Below are 26,968 nucleotides of genomic sequence, written 5' to 3'. Positions count from 1 at the left end.
GTTAGTTGACCTAACTATAACTCGCTCCCCCGCAAAGCACTGCTGATGACGTCGCATATTACATCATTCATGACATAGTCAGTGACATCACTAAATACATCACTGATGACATCTCAAATTACATCACTGATGAGATCATCCAAGTGATAATCTGATGCACCTCCTCACCCCCTAATATAACCTATACACCTACTCTAAAATACAGACTACCATGTGTGAAACAATAGACACACCTATACCAGTTACTACATACCCACTCACTGATTCCTAGGCCTGCATACACATCCACTCATTCACCCATACAGTCACTCATACATGCAGTCACTCATCAATGCAGCACTACCACATGCACTCATACACCTATACCGACACTCACACTCTGCCACTCATCCATGGAGTTACTCACACACCTAGTCAGTCATGCAAAGAATCAATCACACTCCCATTTACTCACCTATACAGTTATACACACACGACCTCACTTATTCATACAGATACTAACACATACTTACTCTCTTGTACAATCACTGATACAAGCACACACTCATCCATACAGCCACTCTCTGAATCACTCTTTCTCACACATAGTGATTTATATACTCCAACACTCACATATATAGGTACTCACACATGTTCCACTGAGACATCCATTCACTCACCATCACACCCATATACTCACTCACCCACGCATGCAGCCCTTCCCAGATGTACTCTTGAAACCATACACCCAGTGAATCACCCACTCACACATCTATGCACAGTCACAACACACCAACCACCCACACAGCCACTCAGGCACCCATACAGATACTCAGACAACTAATCAATAACCCATAAAGACACTCATGTAGCTACTCACCAACCCATGCAGCCACTTACACACCAACTGACAGACTGATACAGACATTTACACGGTTTACTCATTAACCCATGCATTCAGTAAGACACATTTAATAACTCACTTATACAGTCAGTCACGCGCCTACTAAATCATCCATTCAGACACTCATACACCCACTCATACTTCAATACACTTTGGCATATATATATATATATATATATATATATATATATATATATATATATTCACTGAAAAAACCATAGGTTATAGACCATATATAGTTAGGAATTAGCATTTAAAAAACCTTATTTTACTCACACAAAACCATTGAAATTCCATATATAGTTAGTTGCACTAACTATATATCGCGCACCCGCAATCCACTGCTGATCATGTCACATATTACATCATTCATGACATGGTCAGTGACATCACTGATGACATCACTGATGACATCTCAAATGACATCACTGATGACATCACTGATGACATCTCAAATGACATCACTGATGACATCACTGATGACAACATCCAGTGACTGTATGTTTCTGTAAAGTTAAAATATGTCTTACATATTGAAGAATGAGTGGATGTAGAAGTGTCTGAACAAAGGATTTAGTAGGTGCGTGACTGACTGTATGAGTGAGTGATTAAATGTGTCTCACTGAGTGCATGGGTTAGTGACTAAACTGTCTTAATTTGTGCATCATTATGTCTGTTGTTCTGTAAACTGCTGCATGTGTTGATCAGTAGCTATATGATTAACTATATGGGTTATTGATTGGTTGCCCAAGTATTTGTATGGGAGACTGAGAGTGTGTATGGGTGGCTGGGAGGTGTATGACTCTCTGCATAGATGTATGGGTTCAAAAGTGCATGTGGAAACAGCTGTATGGGCGGTTGACTGTGTGCATGACTGTATTGGTGAGTGAATAGATATCTCAGTGCTACATGTCAAAGTAAGTACATATGTAAAATACAGTACATGTGAGAGTTGACATATATAAATAACTGTGCATAAGAGCCAGTGAATGTGTGAGTGGCTGTATGGATCATTGTGAACTTGTATCCAGGATTGTATAAGTGAGTAAATATGTTTTAGTATATGTTTGAATAAGTAAGGTGTGTTTAACTGTATAGTTAAGGAAATGGAGGTGTGATTGATTGTTTGCATGACTGACTAGGTGTGTGTGTAACTTCATGGATGAGTGACAGTCTATGAGTGTCTGTTTACACTGAGTGTATCTAAGGTTATATTAGAGTCTGAAGAGGTTCATCGTATTATCACATGAATGATGTCATCAGTGATGTGATCAGTAATGTCAAATGAGATGTCATCAGTGATGTAATCAGTGATGTCATTTGAGATGTCATCAGTGATGTCATCAGTGATGTCATTTGAGATGTCATCAGTGATGTCATCAGTGATGTCACTGACCATGTCATGAATGATGTAATATGTGACATGATCAGCAGTGGATTGCGGGTGCGCGATATATAGTTAGTGCAACTAACTATATATGGAATTTCAATGGTTTTGTGTGAGTAAAATAAGGTTTTTTAAATGCTAATTCCTAACTATATATGGTCTATAACCTATGGTTTTTTCAGTGAATTTTCAAGGTTTTGTAAATGCTAATTCCTAACTATATATGGTCTATAACCTATGGTTTTTTCAGTGAATTTCATTGGTTTTTTAAAAGCTAATATCTACAGCTGTAAAATGTATTCTTCTTTAAATCCAAAAATATATTTTATATGTTTATTAATAATTTTTTTTAAATATTTTTTTTGTTTCGCTCCCGGTCCGCGAACCAGGAAGCTTCCCGTTAGCTCAATTCGATTCCGCGATCCGGTCCGCGAACCGGTAACAAATCAACATAGTTACGGTATCGCGTTGCCGCGTAATGCGTCTTATGACGTACTGCGTTAGCGCACCCGGAAGTGCCCCGGGGCGCGGACCGAGGCGCGAAACGCAACTCCCCGGAAGCGATCCGCGGCGCGAAAGCCCGACGTATCGCGTTGCCGCGAAATGCGTCTTGTGACGTACTGCGTTAGCGCACCCGGAAGTGTCCCCGGGCGCGGACCGAGGCGCGAAGCGCAGCGAACCGGAAGCTAACCGGGGAGCGTTCCGCAGCGCGTAACATGAAAGTTAGAGTCATGTGACTTGTTAATAAAGCTTTTCATTGGTTCATTTCACTTTTAGTTTCATAATTATGGAAGGCTAGGTCAGGTGACCTAAAAATAACACTTTTCATTGGTTGAGAACTATTGTTTTTCCCAAATGATGAAAACCCCTCCTTCTTTCCTCACTCTGACTTTCATCATTGTGAGAGGAAGACCTTTATTCATAGTAGAGCAATGGCTTCAGTACTTGCTTCAGCTGGTGCACCCCCACCACCACCTCCACCTCCTCATGGGAAGAGAGGACCACCTCCCCAGGTCATCACCAACACTGAGGAGGAAGAGGAAGAAATGGAGGAAGAGGAGGGAGAAGAACCACAGTTCTTGGAAGAGGTGCCCCGGGTTTCCCATAGGAAAGCCAGTTTCATCTGGCAGTTTTATTCAATCCCTCCAGGGCAAAAGAAAGTGAATGCGAGGTATGTGACCTGCCTCATCTGCAAAGAGAAATTATCAAGAGGGACTGATAAAAAGTATAGCTATGGGAACTATACCATGCATCGGCACATGACCAGGAAGCATCCACTTAATTACAGCCGGGCGGAAATACGGGATATGGAACAAAACCCAACAGCAACTCCTGTGGCCAGGTCAACATCGTCAATATCATTGACACCAGCAGAGGCACGGGAAACTGTGCCAAACATCCAAGAGAATTTTGGGCACATGAAACATACTTGTATGCACTGTGGTGCGTTGATATCATGTGGTAACATGAGTATTAATGCCATCAACCTGGCTTATGACAATCATAATTGCCCTAACCGCCCCCAGTAATTTTTTTTTGCTCCTGTTGAGCCCTTTTCAACGCCTGTTTTTTGTTGTTCCCCCCCCCCCAAAAAAACCCCAAAAAAATATAAAATCGTTCAAAAAATACAAAAAAAACAAAAAATGTTCAAAAAATACAAAAAAAATATAAAACAACAAAAATATAAAAAAAAAGTTCTTTTCAGAACTACCTTCCCTTTCCAAAAAAATTGCTAGAATGTTTAGCACTCTGGCAAGCTCTATTTCTTTTGGTTCGCTTCCGGTTTAGCTTCCCGGTACGCGTACCGGGAGCTAACCAAAAAAAAAACTTTTTAAAAAAAAAGAGTAAGTATAAGGAAAGTAAACAGAGAGTGATGTTTCAAGAAAGACAGCTATAGGTAGTAAAGAAGAGATACTATTTAATAGATCTATTTACCAAAAAACAGACAGAAGATGGTATAATTGTGAAAAACAAAATAGATAACGAAGTGAAAGAAAAACAAGCATTGGCATAGCCAATAGGTATCGACTTTTGGACCTTCTAAGTCTTTAGTTATGCAGCATAATATCCTTGGTGCAGCAACATCAACTGTTGCATGGCTAAACACGTATAAGGTCCCAAAGGCGAGACCTATTGTCTATGCCAATGCTTGTTTCTTAAGTAGAATTGCAATACGTATGGCTCTTCCATGTAAAAAAATCTTATCTTGTGCTCTAAAGATTGCTAAAGTCTCGACAGAGAACAGGCTAGATTGTAAGTAGGGTAAATTGCGCTTGGTGATCTGTTTGAGGGAGCGTCTGCTTTGCCTGGTGTCTTTGGAGAGCAATTTTGATTGTTATACTGGACAATATAGCCCTAATGTAAATAACATAGGGGCATATTATCAACATAGGCAATAAAAGTTTTGCAGCTTTTATAGGCAGAAATGTGTCGCTAAAGCTGCTTTTGCGGCAGAAAACTGCCGCTAAAGCCGCTTTTGCACCAGTTTTCTGCCAATAAAAAGAGCAATAATTTTATTGGCTGCATTCATAATATGCCCCTTAGTGTGCTTCAACTACACAGAGAAAGCATTATGAACAAATAGTGATACAGTGATCAGTCAAAGACACTAAGAGTAATAGAGACGGAGTGAGTGAACAAGAGTGAGGAACTATGAAAAGAGAGGGACTGAGAAAAAAAATGGAAGGAGTTGAGTAAGTAGGTAATAGAGAAAGGAATGAGGGAAGTAGCAAAGGCAGGAAACTGAGGATTAAAGAAATGAAGCAGTGGAACTAATAGTAGTTCAATGTGATAGAAATGTAACGAAAAGAGTACAAAATACTTACCTTATAATTGTCGTTAAATTCCTCACTTTTTATTTTTATACTTTCAATCTGTGAAAGAGAGAACAAACATTTGAAAAATATAAAAACATGTATTGAAAAATTACAAAAGACAAGGGCAAAGATTGAAGGACAAACAGTTTTTCAATAACTTTGACACTTACAGAAGCTACACAGTCCTAAAGATATACATTTTAAAGTAACACTATCTTGATGCAGATGAAGTGAGGCCTATCTTAAAACATAGTGCATCTTTTGCATTGCTGTTCTCTCAGAAAAGTGTCGCAAGACACTAAAATTTAAAATAATTGCTTCAGGATGCCAATAAGATGTCTACTATCCAGAGTTTTGTTTCAGGTGAGGCCTACTCAGGGTTGCAGATGAAATTTCAAGTTGTTGAAGAGAATAGAAGACATAATACATGTGAAGGTCTACCAATGAAGTGAGTCATGTCCACTGCAATCTTCAACAAAGTCCAAACCTCCTATGTTTCCCTGGACAGACCTAAACTTGATCTGCACAATGTGATTCGTAATGATAGGAAACACAGGTGATGTAATTGAAATACATGCAATTTATTTTGCTCATTTCACAATCACATCACTTCTGTTTCCTTTGCTTAGGTATCTCATTGTGCAGATGTAGTCTAGCATATCAAAGAATACGCAGAAGTGCAGCACTGCATGCAACAACTTTGACACTTACAGAAGCCTCACCTTCTCCATGCCTTCTACACAGTTCTACATATACATCATAAATGGAAACATTACAGAATTAATTATACATGTTAAATGGTTTATTTTTGCTGTTCTCAGAATGTATCAAAATTCACTAAAAACAGTGACTTGAAGGTATTCATCATGTAACAGCGGGGAAAAAAAAACACAATCAAAATGATTGTGTTTAAAAAACCCATACAAGATCAGAAATCAAAAATCAGAACTCCTTAAAGTTAACTTACTTTCCATGACGTCCAAGGATGTCCTATGAATAGCTTATACTCTTTTGTGCTGTTATTACTTTCAGCCCACCAGTTTCTGAAAGAAAATCTCCATCGTTTTTAAAAACATGTTACATACAATAAATGACTTCTTGCTCTCTACCACAAGATTCCACAAGGCCAAATTTTGTCAGAGCCATGTATAACTCTTGGATTTCTTGTTAACCAATCCCATCATTTGGCATTCCCGCAACTTTCAGAATTAAAATGTTGAAGATCATTTTCACAATCCTGGAATAGTAATATCTTCCCCTTCTTGCTCAGTCATGTTCTACATTTCGTATGACACTGATACTGCTTAATATGAAGCAGACTTACACTACCTCTATGAGTACTACAATTATTTAATTCTCTACATCACTTTTAATCACAAAGTAATGTAAAACAGTAGACAGCATTGCAGACTTACATTCCCTCTACTCCATGTTTTGATTGGCTGCTTTAATTAGCTTATGAAAAGAAACAGTTTTTCTGAATTCATTTAAACTGCACATACATGTCCATGATGTCCAATCCTATGATTAGAAGTTATGTCTCTGAACTACACTTATCCTCAAGGCCAAATTGTGTAGGAGCCATTAGAACTTCTTGAAATTCCACAGATCATATCCCGAGATTATTTTCCTAAAATTTTGGTTTTAAAAACACCAGGTAAGAGTTTTTAAGGTCATACGGCAATTTTTTTTTTAAAATTACAACAGAATCATTACAGAATGACCAGCCATTTCTAGACTTTAAATAAGCTGTGTAATGTCCTGATGATATTGAAGGGCCGTCATGATATATAATTGCTGTAGTTACAAAAGTCCTTCCTGATATTGACAACTGCGAAGCTACAAAATTTTTTATTAAAGTTGTCAATTTTGTTCCATCAGGCCTACATCGTTGGAACATTAAAATGATGTACTGGCCATATGTTCGTATAAATAATGTGGACATCATTTCAGATTTACATTGGCTACACTCCATGTTGTGATTAGCAGCTTTTACTAGCTTATTAAAGGAGACTGATTTACTGTCTGGCAAAGTTAAATATACAAATCTTTCTGAGTCTACACTAGTAGTACTTGATACCATACAGTTCTCGCAGTCATGCTGCCATTGATAAGAAAGCCCAAACAGCTGATCTACATCTACACCTTCAGCATGTAATACATGAAGCATATACATTAAAAACTCCTGACAATCTTGCTGAATATTTTGAGAGAATTGTGTTTGGCCTGAACATCTATCTAACAGATTTCTAATTTCAGACACACTTTCTATGTTTCTTCTATCAGTGGTACATTTCTCTAACACAGAATTTAACAAACTGCAAAATCTTTGATCAGAATTGACCACAATCTCTTCTTTTACATTTTTTAGAGAAAACAAAACATTCATTACTACATTAGCATAGCAGTTGACACCAGAACTGTTTTCAAACTGAAAACCAACAACATCTTCAACAGAATCCTCTTTGTTTCTGCTTGTAATTTTAGGTTCATTCACTTTTTTTCTTTTTGCTACAACCTGCCCAGTATTGTTCTCATTTCTTCGTTTCCGGCCTACCAGACGTTTCTCAAACAAAGGAAACTGAGGCAAATGTGGCGCATACTCTCTTCTTAACCTATTGTATTCCTTAACACAATCTAGATCTGCACAAATGTTTCTGACATCACAGTCAATCAAGTACAATCCCGATAAAGTTCTAACTCGTGACAATGCCACATATGCCATACCCTCCTTGAACACAGAACTGCCAATATTCACCAATGCAGTGTCTACACTTAAACCTTGCGATTTATGAATTGTCACCGCATATGCCAAGCAAACAGGGAACTGCTTACGGCGAACATATAAGTCTTTTACAAGCAAAAATCTAGCAGAACAACGAGCAATTAGCTGTACTTCCTCAATGCCATCAAATTTAATTTTTAAAAATTCAATTCCATCTCTATTTCTGTATTTCACAAAATCAACAACATTACCCATTGATCCATTTACCAGACCTCTTTCAACATGTAAATTCCTTCTTAAAATTATACGGCAGTTCAAGCACACATTCAGAGTCTTTTCAAAACCTGCAGTTTTAGATATACTCTTCTCTAATGAATCCAATTTTGTTTTCAGATTCTCAGACAAAATAATTGTTGATCCCATATGCTCTACTCTATCAATAGCTTCCACTTTCACAATCTCTTGCTTTTCTAAATGCAACATTTTGTTGTTAAATTTTGCACATTCTGCAAGAGTTGGCATCAAACATATTCCAGATTTCTTATCAGTAATTTTCTGAAAAATATTCTCAGGCACAACATCTTGTTCTGGATATAAATTTGACAGTAATCGTGCATGTAAAGCTTCTTTCCCATGCTCGGTCACTTTTCCAATTCTAACATCTTGTAGAATAGTCTTGTAAACTTCATCCTTTGCCTGACGCATATTTTCATGCAGTTCAGCATAATTGAAGTTTAACCATATATTGACGTTGCCAATGCTGCCTAGGCACTTCCTGGTATCTTCATGCGTGAGCATTTTGAACACAGGTTGCCCTTTCACTGGTGTCAGCTGCAGAAGATCTCCAAAAACAATGATGTGTTTGCCACCGAATAACACATCATACTCTGTTTTGAGAACTTCTTGCATCCTCAAATGCACAAAGGCAAGCATGACATTGGAAACCATGCTTACTTCGTCAATGATAAGAAGTTTCATTTTCCTCAAGATTCTTGAAACTTCAAAACAAGCATCTCCAGATAGCTTGTGATATTCTAATTTGTTGTCATGCTCCACTGGCAGCATCAGTAAACGATGTAAAGTAATCCCTTTAATATTATGTGCTGCCAGTCCAGTTGGAGCAGTGACAACACAAGACAGTGATGACTCTGTCCTTTCCTGCAAATAGCATGAAATTGCTTTAATGAGGAAACTTTTTCCAGTTCCCGCTTCTCCACTCACGTACAGTCGGACAGGCTTCAACGACGTACATGAGCATTCTTTCTTATCATGACTTAATCCATGATCAATTTGCATGGTAACTTCGTCATATATTTTCCTCTGCTCAACGTTGAGTTGCCTTTCCAACTCTTCTAAGTTAACCGCATCCTCTTGAGCATGTGCCATGGCTTTTTCCACCTCATTCATAGCAGTGGCAGCTTCATTTTCAATAAGAGGTCCTCCTAGTGGATCCTGACTCAATGAAGCAGAACTCTGACTGTCCTGAGAACTGTCTCTGGCAATCTCGGCTGCAATCGTTGCTTCCTGCTCAATTTCCGCATTCAACATTTCTACATATTTGGGAAAAGCAGGACATTCTATGGTCTCCTTGGCGGCATTGAAAGAGTCTTCGTAACAGAGGAAATCTCCAAGCAGTTCCTCTTCTGCACGCCAAGGCTTGAAAAGTTGCAAAAGTGCTAAATAGAAAAACTCCTTTTTTTCAGGAGATTCGCCACTCAATTTTCGATGGTTTATCAAGTGGCATTTTCTTTGCTTGACCAGACATCCCTCACTTCCTATTACAGCATACACTCCTTTCTCAGTATCTTCTTTGATGTTCCTCTTGAACATGTAATTTTGCAGAACCTCATACAGACAAACATTCTCTAGGTGACTGCTTCGATTTGGATAATATGTATCCAACATGTTTGTCTTCAAAATGTCGGTACTGTTTGGCTCCTTTTCCGCCAAATACTCAATTTCCCGCACAGGTTTGAGAACTCGATTACGCGTTGCAGCAAGACCAAGACTCGCCCAAACGATACTCCTGGACTTGGCATAGAGACTTGCTGAAGACAACCGGTCAGAACATTCGTACGCTCCGATTTCTCGATGCGACAACATCTTCAGACTGAAACTGTACAACTTCTTGCTGAGGCTCTTTTCATGGGAAATGTCCTCCCACATATCCTTCAATTCTGTCTTCTCTTTTTTGGTGATATACGACGTCACATACCGAGCCACAGCCATACAGTTATCAGCCACAAACTGTATATCCATGTTAGCATTCCACATGGACAAAATCACCGGGTTGTAGTCGTTGATATACTTGGACTCTTCGTTCCTCTTCAAATTGTAAGTGTTTTTAGGTGATTTCTTCATCACATTATGTCGCAGCGAAGACATCAAACTGTTTACTCTTCCTTTAGAAATCACCGGTCGTGGGAAGCCGAAACGACATTTGGTGTAGAACTTGTCTTTGTTTCGGAATTTACGACGGCAGTACTTTCCACATCGATGGCTTTGGAAACGCAGAACTTTTTCTCTTAGGCTTTTCTTCTCCTTTGCGTTTGGAACAGCACACGTAGAATACTGTTGGATGAAACTCATCACTGAGTCTTCTGGATCCGTTCCAAATTTAGGTGCATCCTTGATCCACAGCAACATATGTATATGAGGAGCTCCTCTTGCTTGGTACTCCTTTCTCCAGAAGAAATCCAACACCTCTCCAAGAGGTGGATTCTTCTTATTCATGATGAAAGACATCATAGCTTCAAATCTATGATTGAAGTACCTACATACATTGACTGGATCCAAAGAGCACAGTTCTCCGGGTGTCTTGAATTCGATGTTTTCTACGTTAGCATTTGCCTCTCGTAGAAATTGAAGTAAGTCTTCCCAGCCATACTCGGCACAACTCAGAGTGAGGAACCATGTGGGAGTACCTAAGTTCCTCAGCATACATTTTAAATCACCATGACGACGGTACCAGTACTCATTAGTACCACGCTGACACGCCATGAGATTAATCAGGTGAGATTCCAAAATACTATCTTGGACATTCACTTTATCCATAAAATCACTTGCCGAGATGTTTTGCATGTGTATACCACTTTTCAAGATGTGGTTCACTGCATATGACAGTCCAGACAGATCGCTTTCAAACAGGAGATGAAACAAATAAGGAATGCATTGTCGAAACCTAGCATCTCCTGCATACAATCGCAAAGTCCGGTATTCAGAAGCAGGAATTTGATGAGGTCGCTCATCATATCTTCCTCCCTGACCTGTTGGAAAAAGCTGTGGGAAACACCGAGCTTCCAAACTTTCCTCCCAAACACTAATGGGACTCCCTTTGGCTTGTTTCATTTGAAACAACTCAATAGCATTCCCCATGACTTCCTTTGAATGCAAAGGATGAACACTATAATGTTCATATATTTCCTCACTAGTAGAGGGTTCTACTTTCTCAATTTGACCAGCACACAAATCGCTATCCTCTTCCTCACTTACTTCCTCTTCTGCAACATATACATTCTTATAGTATTTATTATTTTTTTTCAAATACAATGTTGCCTTTTTAACTTTCCTAACATCTACTAAATCTTGCCATATTTTCTTATTCTTTGTCGGAACCCCATTAACTAAGATAACCAGAGGTTCCTCTTCCACTTTTTCTACTCCAATTGTGTTAATGTTTTTCTTCAAATCTAGAGGCAAATAAACAACTCTTCCCTTTAATCCTCTCTGTAAATCTGATGGAGGCAATTTCCCTGTCTTTGGCTCCATTCTTACAATAGCCTGAAAGGGATGGATACTTTGAATCAAAATAGATTCATAAGTATTTAAATCCTTCAATTCAGAAGGAATCTCAACCAATTCCAGATTATTATGAACTGCTCTAGCAGGCATCTGGTTTTGTTTTAATTTGTTACAACAATAAGTACACACACGTTGATCCAATCCCAAATCAAAACAATTTTCTACCATCAAGTATGTTGCAAAATCCTTCCATTCACTATTATTTTCCCTTTCACTTTTTGCATATAAATCCACTAACTTAGTCTGATTCTTATAATAAGTGCGTCTACAACACACACAAGTGAAATTAGGCCTCTCACTTGATTTCATGTCAAACGTCGCAATTTCCCTCTGGAAATTATCTGTACTGGAAACCTGTACACTATCTTCCAAATGACCCTCTACTTCTTGCTCAATTTCAACATTCTCCTCTTTACTTCCAAAGTAACAAAACTCAATTTCTTCACATATATTCTTCACATCTATTTCAGAACCATGCAAAAGAGCAGCGCATAATTGTTTCAGCATAATTGCTGGACTCTTAGCATAATACAACAGTCTAACTAACTTCCTCACTTTGTTATGATGCACTGCTAGCATCCTGAAATGATGAAAAACACTCTGGCATACTCTCCTGGAAAGACAAGCCAGTGAATGACCATGCAAACCTGTCACTTCTCTCACTCTGCAAGGATCTAATTCTTGCAACAACCTTATTTTCTGCTTCAAACTTTTCTTGTTAAATGACCGTACAAAATCACAAAGCAAATTGATGGAATCCTGTCGCACACTGCAAATACTACTACACTTCCAGGTGTACACAGGACCCTTACCACGTCTTCCTAAAACCTCATTACCTAACAACTCTTCTGCCTCTGTTGTCACAAGTTTTTCTTTTTCAACTGGACAACCATCTTTCACTTCATAAGCACGACCACTGATGTCAACTGCATGCACCAAATCATTATCCTGGAAATAACTCTCTTCATTAAAAAATGCCTCACAGCTTGAACTATGTATCCATTCTCCAGAAAAAACTTCACAAAAATTACTACGATTAACTATTCTCTTCCATCTACTATTTCTTTTGAAATCAAAAATTGCCTTGTTTAGCTTCCTAATTCTATTGATTATCAAAATAAATAACTTACGTTTAATTTCAAAAGCCTGATCAATAACTTTCTCAACTTTTTTTTTTCTCCTATAAAAAACTAATTTCTGTTGACCTTTCTTAATATTTTTTAACAAATTGCCAATTATCCTGTTACGGAACATTCGTTTACGAATCTCCGTAAACTGTTGTTTCCTTCTACTATCATGCACAGATTTATCTCTTGCTCTAGCAGTAACATTTTCATTTGTCCTTTTCTTTCCATTTGATTTACTTGTGTTGTTATGGATTGAAACATTTTCTGTACTAATATTTTTTTTATTATAAATATTTCTTATGAAATATTTAGAGCTCTTACCCGGTGCTTTCTTCATCGCTTGAGAAATCTTTTTGTTAGAGGACTGCTGCATTTTTTTTTTCTCCTGCTGTCTTTGACGTTTTGCAGCCTTCATCTCTCTTATTTTTGTAGGCATAGTTGAATCTGAGGAAAAATATAATAAAAATGTTATTAAACATTATTATCAAACAGTAAATCAGTAATAGTGATCAAAAACATAACACACTACTTGACATTTTAAATAGAAGATTTTTTAGTCCTTGCAAATTTACAATACAGAAATAGCAGAAAAGAAATGAGATTTATATTTATGTTACCTATGCTATTTTATATGTGAATCTGATCTAATTTTATGAGCATATTTTAATATTTTATTGAAGACACTACACATAACCTGTTTTTGAAGGTGTCTTTATTTTTAAATTAAACGGTTTACCTTTTTACTTTTTATTGATTATAAATTTTAAAAATAAATGTTTATAATTCCAAAGGCTCAACCAGGTCAGCTTCCCATCCTATATCATATAATTCGGACAAATCTGCATCCTCATCACGCTCTTCTTCATCCTCAGGATTTAAATCATCCAATGGATCAACATCCACTGATGTTTCAATTACAAGTTCAATGATGAGGTCAAAATCAACTGATTGCAGATTGTCGCTCATGTTGAGGTTGTCTTTATCTTTAAAGAAAGACAACAACAATGAGTTGTTGCAGAGTAAGAGACAAATCTCACAGATTATAATAGTAAAATTATTTAACAAGAGTAACATTTTGCAGCTATTATTTAGCCATGTCCAGCGATGCTGAGCAGGTGAAGCCTATGTCTAATTTTTCACTGAACAGGACTCATCTGTTCTTAACCTTGGATAAGCCTCAACGACTCTGTGTCCCCTGCACATACTCAAATGTTAAAGTGCAGATTTATATTAAATGGCACATCCCCAGGCATGCACCAGTTAATGTGCACCACTGCTTTACCACCCATGGTGTGCCGCATTTACAATCAGATAGGAGAAAGCTGCTTCAAAACCCTGCGCCTGCTTGAAGCTGGCATAGGTCTTGACGCAGCATTGTATAGATGGGGCACCCCTGATCCTTGCTGGAGCTGCATCGCACTTACGATACAACTCCAGCAATGTGCCACCTTTACAGCACAGATGCGTCACGCATCTGTGCCTTTTTTGCCCCATGCTGCGCCGCATTGTAAATGCAGCACACCATGGGTGGCGGAACAGTGGCGCAGGATGACTGTCACATCCCTGGGGATGCGCCACTCATCATAAATCTATCCCTAAGCTTCTTATCTTGTTACAGATGAACTGCCATATGTATCATCAAAATATTTTACATATTATAAATAGCAAATTTTAAGGAATAAATAGCGATTCTTTACTATTCCTAATTTGCAATGAGCAAATTGCTAATTGCAAATTACCCATTCATTTCCATAGGCTAGGAGGCTCATAGGAATTAATGTTGCAAGTTGTGATTAGCAATTAGCTCATCACAAAATAGGATTTTTTTCAAGCGTGCAGGGGTATCTCAAGAACACCCTGCTGCACCCCTGAAAAAGAAATTTGGGAGCACATGTTACATCTACATGCCCTAATGGCATGTATGGGCGTCATATGGGACCTTTTTTTTTTTAAAAAAAAAAATGCTTTTTGAAAAGAATTCGCAAATTACCACAAACTAGAAGTTGGTGGTAGTTTCCAAATCCTTAATATCATTTTTTACATATTTTTTTTTGATACATTGCATTTAAGGAATCACAAATTTTGAATTATTGACATTTTAAGTAATTTCCACATGTGCACTGTTTTCTAAATATAATTTGAAAATCGTTTTTGGGGAAAAGTAATGGTTTGCAAATTTATGACAAGGACATAATGGTGTATGCTTCTCTATAAGGCATTTCAGTATCTCTAATGTCATTTTTCCCATATTACATTATAAGACCTTTCCCCATGAAGCACATTCCTTGTAAATATGCTCCCACCAGTGCATTGCAAATTTAGATTTTGACTGTTTCAGACACATAGCCATGTTGAAAGTGACCCAAAAAAATTGCAAACGTTTTAAAAAAAAACATTCATGTGTCTTAATGACATTTTAAGTCATTTCCCCATGGACAATGTTTTCTAAGTGGCACAAAAGAGGTATACACATATCATAAATCTGTCCCTAGCATTATAAATGATTAAATCAGGATGACAATAAGATGTGGCCTATCCAGAGGTTTGTTTAAGGTGAGGCCTACTCAGGATTGCAGATTAAAGTTATGCTTGATGAAGAATACAGAGGAGATAATTTATTGTAAAGGCCTACCAATGAAGTAAGTGATTTCTACTTCATTGCACCAGTCATCATAAATGTATCCATAAGCTTCTTATCTTGTTAGACATCAACCGCCATATGTATCATATAACTATTTTGCATTTCCAAAAAAGCGAATTTTAAGGAATAAATAGCGATTCTTTACCATTCCAAATTTGTTTGAGAAAATTGCTAATTGCAAATTACCCATTCATTTCCATGGGCTAGGAGGCTCATATAAATGAAGGTGCAATTTGCGATTAACAATTTGCTCATCACAAATTAGGAATTTATTCCAAAAGTGCAGGGGTGTCTCAAGAACACCCTGCTGCAACCCTGAAAAAGAAATTTGGGGGCATATGGCGAACATAAATTTTAACAACATTCCTTTACCTCAAAAACGATTTTCAAATCATAACTTCAAAACACTACACATGGGAAAATTACTTAAATTGTCCTTAAGACACATAAAAGCGTTTTTTGATTGGCTTTCCTGCATGGTAGGGTCACTTTTAACATGGCTATGTAACATAAACATTCAAAATCAAAATTTTCAATGTACAGGTGGGAGCATATTTACAAGCAATTTGCGCCACAAAGAAAGGTCTGACATTAAAATGGGAAAAATAACATCAGGGACAGTCAATTGCCTTATAAAGAACCATACACCATTATGTCCTTCTCATGAATTTAAAAACAATTCCTTTTTCCCAAAAACGATTTTCAGATCATAATTTCAAAAAACTGCACATGAGAAAATGACTTAAAATGTCATTGAAACACATGAAAGCGTTTTTTTTTTGGCTTTCCTGCATGGTTGGTTCACTTTTATCATGGCTATGTAACACAAACATTGATAATTAAAATTTTCATGCACATGTAAGAGCATATTTACAAGCAATTTGCGCCACAGAGAAAGGTCTTACACTAAAATGAGAAAAATAACATCAAGGACAGTCAATTGCCTTATAAATAACCATACACCATTATATCCTTGTCATGAATTTAAAAACAATTCCTTTTCCACAAAAACGATTTTCAAATCATAATTTCTAAACACTGCACATCAGAAAATGACTTAAAATGTCATTAAAACACATGAAATCATTTTTTGATTGGCTTTCCAGCATGGTTGCGTCACTTTTAACATGGCTATATAACAAAAACATTCAAAATCTAAATTTTCCATGCACATGTGAGAGCATATTTACAAGCAATTTGCGCCACATAAATCATAATTTTCTCCTTAAAGCACACTATTCTCTATCTAAAGTAAAGAAATATTTTCTCACCTTAGCAAATACTTTGAGTTTGAAAACAGTCTCAGAAACACACCAATTTGTCTTCAGCAGAGCAAAAGGTATGCACTCCAGAGTCTGCAGCTATCAAAAGCACAGAAATGGTGTAATTCTTCACACATATTTCTCATGTCACCCAATCAAAACTCTTCCCTCACTTTTTTTCAAATGAAAACCCTTCCCCCTCTGCCCTTTCTGCCTATTTTCCATAGCAACCACCTCTTGGAGAAACTCTGGTGTTTGCAAATTCACACAACAATGTTGCAATTGAACTCTGAACTCTCAGTGCACCTGCATATCCAGTGCTTTCTTTCATTTAATGATTTTTTATTGACCACTCAAAATACATCTTTCAAAGAACACATCTCTACACCCTAACTTTCTGTTTTCATCAATCAAAATCCACCAATCACTGTTACTACTTCATGAACACAGAAACTCCACAGTTTTTTTCATTTCAAACTCACATTTTTTCAACTGCCATTTCATTGCCACACTTCATCTGACTGCAGGAGAACCTTCTCTCACCATGTTTTCTGTCTGGATTGTTGGTCATAGTTATATTCACTGGGCTCAAAGGTACGTTGAAAGCAGGAATTTACCTAACCTCAATTTACAAGATGTGGAAATTAAGTGGTTTGGCCACAGAGGATTAAAATGTCACCAATTGATACCATTGGTGAAAACCTTTATGCATTTGCCCAAACCTGACCTGTTAATTGTGCACTGTGGAGGTAATGACTTGGGCACTTTGACTGGTGTAGGTCTGGAAATGCTTTTAAAGGACACCTTTGAGCAATTGATGGCACTTTTTCCTCAGACTGCCTTGGTATATTCAAATATATGCCAAAGACAGAAATGGAGGTGGTCAAACCAATTTTGTCCACAAATTGAGAAGTCGAGGAAGCATGTAAACAAATCTGTTTCAGCTTACATGAGAGACCATGGAATGGGCTCCCTGTACAACAATAACTTGCGTTACTACATGCAAGATATCTACAGAGGAGATGGAGTTCACTTCTCAGATGAGGGCAACAGAGTTTTCACTCTGAATTTAAAAATGTGCATTGGTACCTACTTATAAGTACCAAAATGTACCATAAACCCAAAAGCTCTTCTCAGAGCTACCCTACATCTAATCACTCACAATTATTATTTTACTCTAACTTTTTTTACTAATTTTCAACAAAGTACGCTCCCTGGGGCGCTACCCGGTACGCGTACCGGGAGCTAACCTCGCGAAATTTTAAAAAAAAATGTTTTTTTTTCGCACATATGGGCCTCCTCAGCCACCCTCACAAAACCTAGGGGGTCAAGATAAGTCTACCGTGCCCCCTTCTACCTATTCTGAACATTATTTGCCCTCCATCTTGTATCATAATTCGACCGAAACACAAAATGGTGGACTCCCGTTACGCTTAAGGTTCGCGTACCAGGGCGCTCACCGGTTCGCGTACCGGGTCGCTTCCTGGGAAGCGCACCATCAAAAAAGGTGGGAAAGTAGTTCACAGAAAAGCCACTGGAGACAATTTCACCAAATATAGATTAGCTCATACTACATACCAATCCCTACCATTTTCACAAATTTGATTGGAATTCCATTTAGCCGTTTAGCCTATAGAACTCACTAAATACCGTGAGGTAAATTACTTCACAAAACACATCTGAAGTGTTGGAATTGACAACCAATTAAAATGTTACTTTCATTTTCTACTTTTTTTACCTGACATTTGATTGGTTATGTACCCGAATATATATAAAGGAAGAGAAGGAAACACAGCCATTTTGACTACTACTTCCTGGTGTACATTTCTATTAGAATTTTCATTAATAACTTCAACTTCTTTTTAAAGGTAAGTTGTTATTTTTAAAACTGAAGTATATTGAGCACTTTAAGTTAATATGGCAAACTTTTTCTGTTAGTTATATACTATCCCTCTGTAGTACTTATAAATTTAGATACACTTTTTTATATTCCTACTTCCACTCTGATACTATACACTGCCCAAAGATAAATTCTCTGTTAAAAACTGCCTATCTAAAATTAATCCCAACAGTGCCCTACCTCTACTAATATATATTTTTTTTATGCAAATTTCAGGAAAAATGGAAAGTGAACAAAACATTTCATTTGAAATTGTCCTTCCAGAGTCCAACACAGAAATCATTGATCCAAATGAGATTGAATTTATGGATGAATCTTGGGACCAAGAACTACTGCAATGTGTACAAGCAGTAGATAACCTCCTTGCAAATGAGGACATTTTACAACCTCAGAGACTACAATCTATATTCCATGATTATGAAATTTCTGACAATGAAATGTTAGAAAGTTTATTAAATTATGAAACACAATAAAAAAAACTTTAAAAAAAAAAAATAATCAACAAAACCAACAATCAATTAACATACAGCATTTGAAAAGTCTATCATTCATTTTTCATTGTGATACGCTCCCCAGAACGCTTCCCGGTTCGCGTACCGGGCGCTAACCACGAAAAAAAACAAAAAAAAATTATTTTTTTTTGCTTCGCGGGGCCCCTTTAAAGCCTCCACATCAAACCTAGGGGGTCAGGGAGGATCTACTATGCCCCCTTATAGTTATTTCCCCCTTTGTTTTGGCCTCCTCTTGTCTCTCAATCCTACCGAGAGACAAGATGGCGGCCGCTCCGGACTGTTTAGAATGTTGACAGACACCGGAGAGCCAATCAGCTTAGCTACGCGAAGTTCCGGTACGCTTAAGGTCCGCGGACCGGAGCGCTGCCCAGAGCGCGCTTACAGATATATATCTTTTTTTAAACGTTAATTTCTCAAAATCCACTGGAGCACATATATTGAGACCTACAAAAGGCACATCGGGCTATCAGTCCCTAATATTTTGCCAAGTTTCGTGCAAATCCATTCAGCCGTTCGGGCTAAAAGTGAGGCTAACCGCCCTATGGAAAACTCAATGTTAAAAACACGTTTTGGGACCCCCCTTTTTTCTCGGCCCCCCCTGGACCAACTCCCCCCAAATTTCCAGTGGCTGCTCAGAAACAAAATGTTCCATTTTCCAGAAAATTTCAGCCAATTCCGTCCACAAACGCCAAAGTTATTAGACATAGAATTTTCAAAAATCCCATAGGGAAAAAATCCTAACTATATATACCTACTGGCGACCGCCAGTAGGTAATATATATATATATATATATATATATATATAAGCATATTTAAACTTTACAGAAACACACAGTCACTGGATGATGTCATCAGTGATGTAATCAGTGATGTCATTTGAGATGTCATCAGTGATGTCTTCAGTGATGTCACTGACCATGTCATGAATGATCATCAGCAGTGCATTGCGGGGGCTCATGTTATAGGTAGCTCAACTAACTATAATGGTCGAATTTCTCTGGTTTTGTACACGTGAAATGTCCAAATAACTATAACGTCCCTGAAACCTGTGTTTTTTTCAGTGAATTTCTAAGGTTTTTTTAAATGCTAATTTCTAACTATAACATCCCTGAAACCTATGGTTTTTTCAGTGAATTTCAAAGATTTTTTTAAATGCTAATTTCTATCTATAACGTCCTTGAAACCTATGTTTTTTTCAGTGAATTTCAAAGGTTTTTTAAATGCTAATTTCTAACTATAACATAGCAGTCGCGTTTGCAGAGTGGTGGAGAAAGGTGAGCGTGGCGTCCAAACACCTCTTAGCAATCCCACTGTGTGAGATTTACTGGAGGTAACAGGAGGGGTAGTTAGCCCCAACGTCAACCTTGGGGGCCAACTACCCCACCTATTACCTCCAGTAAAACCCACACAGCAGGACTGCTAACTTCTCATACTAGGGCATGCCCCCTTTCGCCACCACTCTGCAAACGTGTCCCCTGGCGCATTCTAAGTTGGGGGTTCATTTCCCTTGAATACCGAGGGTCCCTCGGGACCAACTTTCCCGCCAGGTACCTCCGGTAAGCGCCACAGAGCTGGATTGCAGAGAGGTGGACACAGGACACGCCCCCTTTTTCCACCACTCTGCAAACGTACCCACTGACGCGTTCTAAGTTGGGGAATTAAGTCCCCTTGAATACAGCGGGTCCCTGGGGGACAACTAGCCCACCAGGTTACTCCAGTAAGCACCACACAGCTGGATTGCAGTGAGGTGGTCCGAGGCCATGCCCACTTTTTTCACCACACTATGCAAACACACCTCTTGACATAGTGCTGCTCGAGGGATGAAGTCCACTTCATCGCCCCACCGCCAGTGCGCCAAGAAGCGCGATTGCAGAGTGGTGTGAAAGGGGCATGGTCTCGGACCACCCCTCTGAAATCCAGCTGTGTGGCGCTTATTGGAGGTACCCCGCTATATAATTGTGGCTCCCGCACTTAATTTTCTTTTTAATTTTCAGCAGGATTCATGCACCTAGTGCGAATTCTGCCGATTTTGAAAAACAAAAAATGCTTTATTTGGCCTGAGCAAGCCTAGGCGGTCAGGGTGTTTCTACCCTGCACCTTTTCTTGTTTTTAACCTTTTTTTCTGTTTTCTTGTGACACGGTTACCGAGTCACAAGATGGCTGCCAACATATTTTGGTTTAGAGTGTTGGCAGCCAATCAGAGTGAAGCTCGTACCCAGGAGGGTTCGCAAACCCTCCTCGGTGCTCAGATATCGATATTTTTCTTTTTTTAATTTCTCAAGAACTACTGAACGGATTTACACCATTTAAAAAAAGGTCTCTTTCTGAACCAAGGGCTACCTTTTTGCCAAATTTGGTGTATTTCCATTCAGCAGTTCAGGCTGTTTACTGTTTCAAAATTCCTATGGAAAATAAAATGGGGAAAACATTTTTGGGACCACACTTTTTTCTGGGCCCGCTTCACAAATCACCCCGAAACTTTCAAGACAGGAGCTGACCGGAGCACCCTATTAGTTTTGAACATTTCGCAAAGATTTGTCAAATAACGCTAAGATATTGCCAAAAGAAAAAACGCTTTTTAAATAGAAACAAGGTCCTAACTATAACTACCTACTGGCGACCGCCAGTAGGTGATATATATATGTGTGTGTATGTATATTTGTGTATATATATATATGTGTGTATGTATATGTGTATATATATATGTGTGCATTCACCACAGCGACCAACAGGTGTGCTGAATCAATCATTGTTTGTGGGAGGAGATTCAAGGGCATGCGAGTTTAAAACTGAACAGCAGGACTTGGGGAAAACAAAAATGTGCAGGGCGCTGAGGAAGGCTTAGCGCCGAAATGCATTCGCCGCCACTGGGAAGTGTCAAATAAAGCGTGTTTTTCATCCATGGTCTCCCCTCTGGCCTCTGATTTCTTCTGTTGGAGAGATGTGGCATTATACATTCTGCGCCGGCTAGGGGTGCAGCACAGATGGCCCTGCTGAAACAAGTGTCCCGGATTCTTACTGGCACCATGCTGTTCACAGCATCCACACGACTCGAGGTATTGAGATGTCCGGAGACCACCAATCTATCGAGGCCAACACGAGCGGAGTGAGGTATTGCACCTCCATCAGGGCGCTATGCTGTTGTGTGACTGCCCCCGCTCAATTGTGGTCTTGGTTGTATTGGTTGCAGCAGTCCGAATGGACCCAAGGAGGTGGCCGCGGACTTTGACATTTGCTGTGTAGACACCTGGACTACCTACCTGCACCAGATCACCATGCCCGCTCCTATGTGTTTTGCTTCCTTCCCCCGATGCCACCAGCCCAGATGCATAAACATAATGCATTCTGGGAGTTGCAGTCTGTGCATTCACCACAGCGACCAACAGGTGTGCTGAATCAATCATTGTTTGTGGGAGGAGATTTAATGGCATGCGAGTTTAAAACTGAACAGCAGGACTTGGGAAAAACAAAAAAATGCCTCCATGCAGTGCAGGGCGCTGAGGAAGGCTTATCGCCGAAAGGCATTCGCCGCCACTGGGAAGTGTCAAATAAAGCATGTTTTTCCCCCATGGTCTCCCCTCTGGCCTCTGATTTCTTCTGTTGGATAGATGTGGCATTATACATTCTGCGCCGGCTAGGGGTGCAGCACAGATGGCCCTGCTGCAACAAGTGTCCCGGATTCTTACTGGCACCATGCTGTTCACAGCATCCACACGACTCGAGGTATTGAGATGTCCGGAGACCACCAATCTATCGAGGCCAACACGAGCGGAGTGAGGTATTGCACCTCCATCAGGGCGCTATGCTGTTGCGTGACTGCCCCCGCTCAATTGTGGTCTTGGTTGTATTGGTTGCAGCAGTCCGAATGGACCCAAGGAGGTGGCCGCGGACTTTGACATTTGCTGTGGAGACACCTGGACTACCTACCTGCACCGGATCACCATGCCCGCTCATATGTGTTTTGCTTCCTTCCCCCGATGCCACCAGCCCAGATGCATAAACATAATGCATTCTGGGAGTTGCAGTCTGTGCATTCACCACAGCGACCAACAGGTGTGCTGAATCAATCATTGTTTGTGGGAGGAGATTTAAGGGCATGCGAGTTTAAAACTGAACAGCAGGACTTGGGAAAAACAAAAAAATGGCTCCATGCAGTGCAGGGCGCTGAGGAAGGCTTATCGCCGAAAGGCATTCGCCGCCACTGGGAAGTGTCAAATAAAGCATGTTTTTCCCCCATGGTCTCCCCTCTGGCCTCTGATTTCTTCTGTTGGATAGATGTGGCGTTATATATATATATATATATATATATATATATATATATATATATATATATATATATATATATATATATATATATATATATATATATATATATATATTTTCAACAAAAGAACCCTCCAAGGCTCCCATCGGTGAACCAGATTATCCACAGCACAGACGGAGTCCACAAAAATTTCTTCTTTTTAGAGATACTTTATTATAACAACACCATTAGTGCAGCGTGTAAGGACGGTATATATATATATGTTATAAAACTGCGCCTGGGATTTAGCCCACCTGGGGGGCTTCAATAAAATTGTTTCTACGGGTCAACCCACGAATTCACGGCAAAATCCAATTTGAAAAATGGTTTTAACCCCCGGCCGGGTCCCTGTGGGACCCTCCCCACCATATCTGGGGGTCAGGGTATTCTTACCCTGCCCCCTATTCTTTTTTTTTTTTACATTTTTTGTGGAACTCAGCATCAAGACGACTCCCATGATGGCTGAAAACACTTCCTGGTTGAAGTGTTCGCAGCAATTCAGATTCAGTGGGATCCGCGAGTCCACTGCAAGGACTCGCTTCACAAGATATCTATATCTATATTTTATAAACTTAAATATCTCTGAAACTACTGATTGGCTTTATACCAAACATCTAGCTTTCTGCCAAATTTGGTGTCCTTCTGTTCAGCAGTTCAACTGTCATGTTAAAAAAATTAAAATACCCTTAGACATAATATGGGGAAGACGCTTTTTGGGACCCCCTTTTTTCTTGGCCCCTGCTTGACAAATCACCCCAAAACCTTCAACACAGCAGCAGAACCAAAAAGGGGAAGTTTTGTGAAAGGTTTGTGAAGATTCTTCAAGCTCTTTATTGTTTTTGGCAAAACAAAATATGCTTTTTCTATAGAAACTTTGGTCCTAACTATAACTTCCTAATATCTATCGCCAGTAGGTAATATAGAGTGTGCCAACGCTATTAGTAACATCCTAAGTGCACATTCTTTTGTTGTATTCACAGTCAGTACGCAGTGCACTTTGCCTACGTTTTAAAGAAACAACACTGCCATCTATTGCTTTTATCTGTAAATATTATTAAAAAAATGTAATACATTATCGAGTGGTATATATGTTTTTATCCTGATCTAAAACTGAACAATATTTTTTAATAGAAAAAAAATGATCAATGTTCTTTAAATTCATTTACCACCCACCCTTTGGCCAGTATCACTATTAATATTCATTCAAAAATCGAATTATTTGAAATAGTATATAATTATTAATATTTGAATTAAAGTAAGTTGTTAAAAATAATTATATTTATAAAATACAATATGATTAGTGTATTCGTTTTAAATTACTAACACCAATTTGCACCTATATCACTTAATAAATCCATTTATCAAAATAATCAATTGGATAAAATACATTTCATATAAATGAAATGAATGTAAATTAAAATTGAATGCCATTTGAATTTTATTTTACTTAAGGATTTGTAATTAAATTCCTACCCACCCTTTGCCCCTATGTCTAGTTACTTAACCATTCTTAAAGTGCTCCTGTTCTTAAATATAATAATCATCATATGAACATTAATGAAATTTACAAAATTTAACTCAATTTTGCTAATGAAATTACTTTCCACTCTTTGCTTTATATTATTTATTTGACCCATCATTTACTCAATTAAAAAAAACAATATTATATTTTTAAAAATAATTTCCTTCTAGATTACTATAAAAACCCAATAACAAATAGACACAAGTTAAAATTCAGATAAATTAGAAATACTTAGTTAAATAAATTACTTTCCACCCTTAGCTCCAATATCACTTTTATTTTTGATTCAGAAATGAACAATATTCTTTAAATAAGTAGACTAGATCACATTTCTCCAATAAATAGAACACAAACATGGTTTTGTGACGTATAGAAGTTAAAGCATAGAACAAAAAATAAACTTTAAATAACAATGCATTGTAAACAAAACACTGTAAATGTAACTCAATGACAAGCACTGTTGAAAATGTGATGTAAATGTAAGTTTATGGAAATTAGTCATATTTAAGGTAATATACTCTATTGAAAACTGTAGGTTACAGAAAAATGTGCTGTCACTTGCAAATTTGGTCAGAGAATTGGAGGCCCAAAAACTATTTGCTTAGGACTCTCAATGAGCACAAGTCATGTCAGTCCAATTTGACACTTGAAAAAACCACTGCGTTTTGCATTGTGATATGCACTAGAAAATATGAATGTAAAATGGTATTGACCTAAAAAATGTGACACATATAAATTGTTAATGTCCTCTACAATTGTGGATATTGAACAAGAATGTTTGGGACAGTCTCATTGGTTTGTGTGTTGCACGGATTAGACTCGCATATCTGGGGAATGACAAAGGTTAATCAGGTAATTATAACTGTTGACAAATGGAATTGATGTTTAGAGACTCCAGTCCCTGGTTCAAACCGTTGCTCTTCATCATGGCATTCTTGCTTTTCTTGACCATTAATAACTTTTAGCATAAACACCTTTCAGATGTTTTTTTTGTTGATTAATTATTCAATGTTATTATTATGACTGCATTACATTTGATGTTATATGTCATATGTACCACTGTTCATCTTGACCAGCCAGTTGAAGAATATGTATGGGTTTTTTTCTGCCTAATAGGATTCATTTTCTCCAAACCATGGTAGCTGACCACCACACGTTTGAAGAAATGCTGCTCAGTTTTTCAGTCTGGAGCAAAATGTTTCTCAGCGATTTGCAGGCCACTTCGGATATAAATATAACAGACCTGCTCTCAGCTCTAACTAAGAACAAGGTATTGTGCATGCAGAGTGATTGATGGATGCTTGTTAGATTCATTCAGACGCTGATTGCTAAGAGAAACTCTTAGCCTGGACAGTGGTGGCTACCAGGTATGGAGAGCGGTGGGGTAGGCAGAACACCTACTCCCAGTGAGCAGCTGGACCGCCTTGTGCCATGCATACTGGCCCATTATTTAGTGCAGCTCTCGTATTTCTGTTACAGTTCATGCGAAGCATGAGGTCACGTCGGTTCTTTGTGTTAAACAATGATAAATCACCCTTACATTTAGCACACATTATTTTCGTTGCCTTGCTTTAAAATATTGTGACCACATATAACGCTGGTGTTGTTATATAGTGTTGCAATTATGTATATCTTGAAAAAATTACATGGTCTGGTTTCTATCTGTGATGATGTTACGGCGTGATAATACGTGCCTTATAAGTCTATTCCCGACCTGCAGTGGATTCTCCAGCAACCTAAAGGTTCTTATAGATTTTTTTTCCGTCAATACTTCTGGAATTTTATACTGTGTTGTTTATTCTGTGCGTTGAAATGGTCAATCATTTACACAGCACTCAGTTTAAATCTACTCTGTTGTAATGTGGAAATGTGTTCATCTGAATTCCTCCAACAGCCAAATATAATAAAACATGCAGTAGGCTAAAGTGCATTATTCAATGCCTCACACATGGCGAATTATAGTGCCCTGTAAGACTGAAGCATTACAGCCTTGTTAAAATTAATGCGATTGAGAGAGAGAGAAAATTGTGTCTTTTTCTCAAGACGCATGCAGGCTTGGTGCTAATGAAACATTATAACCATTATAAAA

At 38.3% G+C, this 26,968-nt stretch overlaps 1 protein-coding gene across 1 annotated transcript in view; it reads left to right on the top strand.

Annotated features, from left to right (window-relative positions):
• The window catches only part of SYNE1 (spectrin repeat containing nuclear envelope protein 1), a 2,361,447-nt gene that overhangs the window by 749,885 nt on the left and 1,584,594 nt on the right, over nucleotides 1-26,968 (top strand). Inside the window, exon 38 of the mRNA XM_078648775.1 lies at nucleotides 25,996-26,149. Coding sequence (XP_078504901.1) covers nucleotides 25,996-26,149 — 154 coding nt within the window. The remainder of the gene's footprint in view (nucleotides 1-25,995; nucleotides 26,150-26,968) is intronic.

The sequence above is a fragment of the Lissotriton helveticus genome, chromosome 6 (genome assembly GCF_964261635.1).
Source record: "Lissotriton helveticus chromosome 6, aLisHel1.1, whole genome shotgun sequence".
In the NCBI taxonomy this organism is placed as follows: domain Eukaryota; kingdom Metazoa; phylum Chordata; class Amphibia; order Caudata; family Salamandridae; genus Lissotriton; species Lissotriton helveticus.
Note: the sequence above shows the minus strand (reverse complement) of the source record. Positions and strands in the feature narration are given on the sequence as shown.